This window comes from Sciurus carolinensis, chromosome 17 (genome assembly GCF_902686445.1).
Source record: "Sciurus carolinensis chromosome 17, mSciCar1.2, whole genome shotgun sequence".
Taxonomy (NCBI): domain Eukaryota; kingdom Metazoa; phylum Chordata; class Mammalia; order Rodentia; family Sciuridae; genus Sciurus; species Sciurus carolinensis.
Genome location: NC_062229.1, coordinates 9,778,190 through 9,785,650, shown reverse-complemented (window position 1 = coordinate 9,785,650; position 7,461 = coordinate 9,778,190). Strand labels below are relative to the sequence as shown.

The following is a 7,461-nucleotide window of genomic DNA, read 5'->3' as shown; positions in this document are numbered from 1 at the left end:
AATGTTCAACATCTCTAGTAATAAGAGAAATGCAAATCAAAACTACCCTAAGATTCCATCTCACCCCAGTTAGAATGGTGATTATCAAGAATACAAGCAACAATAGTTGTTGGAGAGGATATGGGGAAAAAGGTACATACATTGCTGTTGGGGTTGCAAATTAGTGCAGCCACTCTGGAAAGCAGTGTGGAGATTACTCAGAAATCTTGGAACGGAAACACCATTTGACCCAGCTATCCAACTCCTTGACTTATACCCAAAGGACTTAAAATCAGCATTCTACAATGATACAGCCACATCAATGTTCATAGCTGCTCAATTCACAATAGCCAGATTGTGGAACCAACCTAGATGCCCTTCAATTGATGAATGGATAAAGATATATATATATGATGTAATATTACTCAACCATAAAGAAGAATAAAATTATGGCATTTGCAGGCAAATGGATGAAATTGGAGAATATCATGCTAAGTGAGATGAGCCAATCTCAAAAACCAAAGGATGAATGATCTCACTGATAAGCGGATGATGACACATAATGGGGGGTTGGAGGGGGGCAAGAATGGAGGAAGGAGGGACAGTATAGAGGGAAAAGAGTGGTAGGAGGGATGAGGGGGAAGAAAAAATAGGAGAATTAATCAAACACCATTACGCTTTGTAATTGTATGATGATACAAATGGTATGCCTTTACTTCATGAACAAACAGAAACAACATGTATCCCATTTGTTTGTAATAAAAATAAATTTTAAAAAATTTATATATATTTATGCCTATACATTCATATGTAGATGTAAATACACACTGATGTATTCTAGAATCTGAATTTGTTTATTTTCTGAGGCAAACTTTTGAGCATTGGTGGAAAACTGAAATATAACCCTGTGAATGCTCCTATTTTAATCTTTTAAATAAAAGTGACAGTATTTGTTCTAAAAGGAATAAATAAATAAAAATGGGCCTGCCTACACTTCTTCAGGCTTCCAACAGTTCTTAACATCATGGGGTATCTCCCACACAAATGGCATTCCATATAACCCACAAGAGCAAGGAATATTGAAAGGACCAATCGTACATTAAAGGAAATATTGCAAAAACAAAAGAACATTCATGTATACCTGGACCCTAACCTCACACTCACACATGTTCTATTTACATTTAGTTTTCTCACATTTGATAGCAATGGAGTGAGCCCCACATATAAACACTGGGGCTCCTTTCCTTCTCTGACCCCCTTACTCCAAGTACACTGGAAAGACCCACCTGCAGGTGCATGACAAGGCCACACCCTCTTATCACCCGGAGACGAGGGTTTGCTTGTGTTTTCCCAGAGTCCACTCCTAACCCCATTTGGATACCAGCCAGAAATGTCAAGCCAGCCACCACTAGCCAAATTCCAAAGATTGAGCCTATCGGACAAGCAATGATGCCGATGGCCCCCACATCAGAGAGCCCACAAGATAACATGGGTAACATAAAGGCATTAGTCACCCAAGCCATGGAGATGTCACCATCCAGGGACCGTATTCTTACATGTGCTAATATAACTGCTAACTCTCAGGTAAGTACCACACAGGTAAGTTCTCCCCCCAACCTTTGGACACTTGTTCATCAACACCCCTTACTTCATATTGTTCATAATCAGGCTCCTTAATTTCCTAGGTTTTCCACTGTGCCAAATGCCCCAAAAAGTCACCCATTAACATCAGCATTGATATAAAGAATTCTGTAACTTTCTTGCTTATAAACACAACTTTTAAAAATGCATGACTTCACACTGAAGATCACATCCAATTCAATTATCCAAGTAATGGAGGCAACTTTCTACATTATTGCTGGACTAATAACATCCTTTGCCTCCTGAATGACATAGAATCCCTAGAAAGATGGAAGGTGCGCAACTTAAGTCACCAAAAGGCCAACAAATCAGGCCTTGGGTGTCCTACATTGGCTAATCCCATTTACTTTCAGGAACCATTAGACAACATGGAGGAGACAGATCTTTATCCAGATGACCCCAATGACATGATGAAGCCCCACAATTCCCAATGTACCTTTCCTGATTTCTCTAGACCTAACATATTTAATTACCATCTGTCTCATGTTCTATGCCATGGACCCTACATGACTGGAATTAATCGAACACTGACTTATCATGTTGCATCTGTCATTCAATGATTCATCTGCAGCCACAGTATTTCACTTCGAGGCTGATAGTGCTAGTAACCCCTTTGGCATTAAAAAACTATGCAACTGTGATAGGCTGACAGATCTGGCTCCATGAGAATGTTATAGGCCAGATTCTAAGGGAAATGACTAAACACTCCATTTGCTTTGAGACTCCATGTTATGTAGGTAATAAGCTTCTCCCATGGGAACACTCTGCCTCTGTACCCATCATCAGTTACTTAGTGTGACATGTTTAACAATACAGAATGAAAATTCCTATGTAAAGAAAAATTGCTCTCTTTTGATTCCTATTCCTCCTAAATAATGTACCATGTGAAGAATGATTGTGTGCATGTTAGCAACCATTCTTTAGTTTGTACCTGGGTAAGGGTCATTTGACCCACTTTCCCCTCTGTCGATGATCTCATGTTGTTAATGTGTAATTTTGAATCATAGCAACAGACACTTATAATTGATGTGATTTTTGGTATAAGAACCCCTACAACCCTGTGGTCAGGACTGTTCTCCCTGTAGCCATTTTTGGGGCATTGTATGAGACAGTCAGTTGGCCAGTTTAATAAAGGCTCTCAAATTTGGACTTCTCAGTGGTGATCGGTCTGTTCTTAAGTTGCGCCCCATAACACAATAAGTACACTTGCACAGACCTTTCTCTTCTGAAATTCCTGAATGCAACTGTACATAGAGATAAAGGCCATTACCACCAGCAAGATAAAATGCTGGTACATCCTCCATTTTATGTTATTCAAGTTTCAAACTTCAATTTGACCACCCTTGCAGGTGGCATGATTAACTGCACACAATTAAGCTGTGCTCTTGCTAACCATCTGGATATTAATATCCCACTTCATATCATGGGATATGAAGTGTATACGATGTTTACTGACACAGATCTAATGTTCCCTACCACATTAACAGAATCAATCTCGTCATGACCATTATCTGAATCCCGCAGATGATGAGATTTTGGAATCTCTGCTGCCATAGCTGCTGCCTTCATTGCTTCCACTATGGCTACAGTTGCCTCCCCTGCTACCTTAATCCAGTCTGGATCCACTGCTGCTGCCCTTCAACAAACTATACACTCCTCCTCTGATTTGTTCTATGGCTTACATCATTAGCCATGCTTACCTTTGATGGCATACACAATTTACAAGCCCAAGTAGACATTCAACAATAGCAAATACATTATTTAATGAAAACAAAAACTTTCCAGTGTTCCATTATTGCTCAGCCTTCATCTGTTTGTATACCAGATGTTACTGTTTGTAACCTTACACATGCTGGAGATTTACTTGCGCAACAACTAAAGGCTAAATGGTCACAAAAATTTCTCAATGTAACACACCTCATTGAACAGGAAATCACAAGCATGACAAAAATCAGGGTTAATCAATTTGATACAACTACAATACAATGAATATGGTCAAAGCTAAAAAACATGCTGAATCCTACGAATCTGGTAATGTTAGGACTAGCCTGTATATTCTTTCCTTATAATTCTTGAAGTTCTTAAATGATTGTGGTCCATTTTCAACAAGAGACTCATGAAGGTTCAGGTCAATCAGGTCCTCCTGAAGGAATCCCTTGTCCAAATTAATAAAAATGGGGGGAATGTTGGGAGAAATCCTAGTTCTTGGCTCCCAGCAGTTAATGTCTCAAGTGTGTAAACTTGCAGAGAGAAGCATTCCACTCTGACCACTTAGGAAAGTAAACAACTGCCCCCAAATTTATCTACTGTTACCAAGGGAACCTGTATAGGGGCCTGGTGGTCTGATGCCCCATGGCACATTGTGATTGGGTTAAAAGTCTATAAAATGTATGGTTTTTCCTATAATAAATGAGTTTGCAGGCTGCTCACCATAAGTCTGCTACTACCCAACTCCCAGGGTCTGGGTCCTGACTCCACAGGTCTTACCTGAGCCTGAGCTGGCCTGGCACACTCTACATCCCTCTAGAGAATCTACAGCAGTTTCCTGCCTTCAATTACTTTACCTGATCCTCTGATTCTGCTTTGGGTCCTACCAGCATCCAGGGTCCTGGACCCTGCCCCTTTCCCCTCTTGGCAGAAGTCCAGACTCCCATGCAGACTTTCTGCTGATCCCTCTGTCCTCCACTTTTGGTTGGTCAGGAAAGTCCTTCATCTTGTGTTGGGAGTCTGGAAGAAGACACTCCCTTTCCTTCCTTTGCCCAGATGCTGAGAGTTGGAACAGGGAAAGCAGACGTGTGGCCCAAAACTACTCCCAAGAAAGATGAGAGCAGCTTAATTCCTCCTGCCTCTGCAGACAGTGATGGAGGGAGTGATAACTCTGACCATGTTCCTGCACCCAGGTTCCAAAATTCCTTCAGCCAAGCTATGGAAGCAGCCTTCATGAAACTGGACACACCAGCTACTTCAGATCCCCTCTTTGAGGAGTAAGGAGGGAAGAAAAGGGAAAAGCAGAAACAGAAACTCCTGTTCAGCACCTTAGTTGTCCTCACCCATTGACACTAGTGGCCCAAGCTGGCTTCTTCATCTGGTGTTCTTTTTCTGTGTTTTCATTTTAATGCTACAATTTTTAAGTATTTGAGTTTGAAGAGATTAGCTCAGGGTGGGGGGTTGGGGGGACTTTCCACAATGTGAGGTGCATTTTCCAGCTTCCCTCTTTATACCAAAGAAGTATTGATATTCACAAGAAAAAAATACACACAAAAAAACATGCAATTACCACATGATCCCATAGTCTGGCTTCTAGGAATGTTCCCCAAAGGAATGAAAAGTGCTTGAACAAATAAATGTACATGCAGACTGATAGCAGCATTATTCAAAATACCTAAAAAGTGCACATTACCCAAATGGACACCAATGGATGTAGGACGAGCAACTCTGTGTATACATACAGTAGAATATTACTCAGCCATAAGAGGAAAGGATCAAATTAACATTAACAAGGGAAACAGTAGAAAAGAAGAGATGAGAGAATGAGGGAGGAAAGACAGAAAACAAGAAAGAAGGAAGAAAGAAGGAAAGAAAGAAAACATCAGGAGTCACAATGGTCATATCCCATATCTGAGATTTCTTCTTGGCTATCACATGAATCAAATGGCCAAACCACTGTCCAGGTATACTCCAGATGTTATGTCAAAAATCCAATCAAACCAAGTAAGGATGCTAAGTTAGAAACATAAGCTCAGTGTCACTTTGCAAGGTTATAATCAATCTTAATCTCATGGTCTCTTCTTCTGAGAAATGGGGCAAATGTGAGAAAGTATCTCAGATATTTTGAAGATTAAATGAATTTATATGTCTGAAAGAATCAAGCACAATTTTCATATGGGAAGCAATTTGCCTTGATGTGGTATGATTTTCATTCCAATCTTTTCAAGGAAAACAAGAACAGAAGTTAAAGTGAACAATATTAACACTTAAGAGGGTAATTTTTAAGCTATCTTTATTTTTAATTGACACAAAATTGTATATATTTATGGGCTAAATTTGATGGATGTTTTGATACAAGTAGTACTTGTTGCAGAAACATCAAATCAAGGTAATTACCATATACATCATGTCAAATATACATCATTTCTTTGTGGTTAGAACATTAAAATCAGTAAGAGCACAATTTAGGAGGAAGCTGTGTCAGAGCAAGATATGCTAACTGCTTGAAATATCAAGATAGGGCTGGGCATAGAGACACACACCTGCAATCCCAGTCACTAGGGAGGCTGAGGCAGGATGATTGCAAGTTTGAGGACACCTATGATAACTAGCAGGACACTCTCTCAAAATTTTATCAGACAAAGGACTTGGGGATATAGCTCAGTGTTAAAGGGACCCTAGGTTCAATACATAATACTGAAAAAAAATTTAAAATTAAGTTAGAAAATGAGGAATGCCTGTAAGAAAACTGACCAAAACTGAACATTAAGGACCATGTATACAGAAGAAATATTTAAAGTGATTACAAAGAAGTTGTTTAACAGGAAACAAATAGAATACCATATACACAAAATTCTTTCCAAATTTAGGGGGATAATAAAATGTGTTTTGGGGAGGACACTGAAATTCACATCATTTGACATAGGGGCAGACAACATCCCCTTAGTTCTGAGGTGAGTGATCCATCTCTGCTGAGGAGTCTCCCCAGGGCCCCCTTCACATCCTTGTTCCTCAGGCTGTAGATGAAGGGGTTCAGCATGGGGGTGACCACAGTGTACATCACTGAGGCAATTGTGCTTCCCTGTGGAGAACGGGTCACAGCAGAACTGAGGTAAACCCCAAGTGCTGTTCCATAGAACAAGGAGACCACACAGAGGTGGGACCCACAGGTGGAAAATGCTTTATACTTGTTCACAGAGGACATCCTCATTAAGGTGGAGACAATCTGAGAGTAGGAGTAGAGGATCCCAGTGACAGGAAACACAACCACCAGGGCAGTTGAAACATACATAATGATGATACTGATGAGGGTATCAGAGCTGGAAACCTTGTAAAGCTGAGCCACCTCACAGAAGAAATGTGGGATTTCAGTGACTATGGAGAAGGTCAGTTGCTTCAGCAGTACAACATGAATCAGGGAGAAACAGAACATGATGATCCAAGACATCAGAACCAGCAGGACACAGAGCTGAGGATTCATGATGACTGTGTAGTTCAGGGGGTGGCAGATGGCCACAAAGCGGTCAAAGGCCATCACAGTCAGAAGGAAATCATCTATTCCAGCAAAAAACATAGAAAAGTACACTTGAGTGAAACAGTCTATGTAGGAGATGCCTTTGCTCTGTGAATGGATGTTCACCAGCATCTTGGGGACCATGGTAGAGGTGAAACAGATGTCTACAAAGGACAGGTTGGCGAGGAAGAAGTACATGGGGGTGTGGAGGTGGGACTCAGAACTGACAGCCAGGATGATGAGCAGGTTCCCAAGCACTGTGACCAGGTACATGGACAGGAACAGTCCAAAGAGGATGGGCTGTAGATCTCGGTCCTCTGAGAGGCCAAGAAGAAGGAATTGGGATATGACCGTGTGGTTGTCTTCTTCCATTGAGTGTCTTCTGGGTAAAAGACAAAAGCAGTTTTCAAACACCAGGCAACTGGCAAATGAGGGAGTTACCACTTTACAATCTTACCATGGAATTGAAGTCCTTCACTCTCTGCTGAGTCCTGCCCAAGACTGCAAATCACCCAGAGAAGTGATAGCCAATTTCTTTTAAGTGTTATATTTGTTCAGTCTTTCTTTAATTTCTTTCATCATCAACTCCTATTTGAATTAATCAACATAAGTAATTTCTT

General features: G+C 40.7%; 1 protein-coding gene across 1 annotated transcript; it reads right to left on the bottom strand.

Annotated features, from left to right (window-relative positions):
- Positions 1–6,235: 6,235 nt before the first annotated feature.
- On the bottom strand, positions 6,236–7,225 carry LOC124967998 (olfactory receptor 7D4-like). The gene has a single exon (XM_047530407.1). The coding sequence runs from the start codon at positions 7,211–7,213 to the stop codon at positions 6,236–6,238; it is 978 nt and encodes a 325-aa protein (XP_047386363.1). The 5' UTR covers positions 7,214–7,225.
- Positions 7,226–7,461: the final 236 nt, after the last annotated feature.

Bases quoted from the DNA above. Each gene is read 5' to 3' on its own strand.
- LOC124967998 (XM_047530407.1), bottom strand. From the start codon at position 7,213: ATGGAAGAAGACAACCACACGGTCATATCCCAATTCCTTCTTCTTGGC.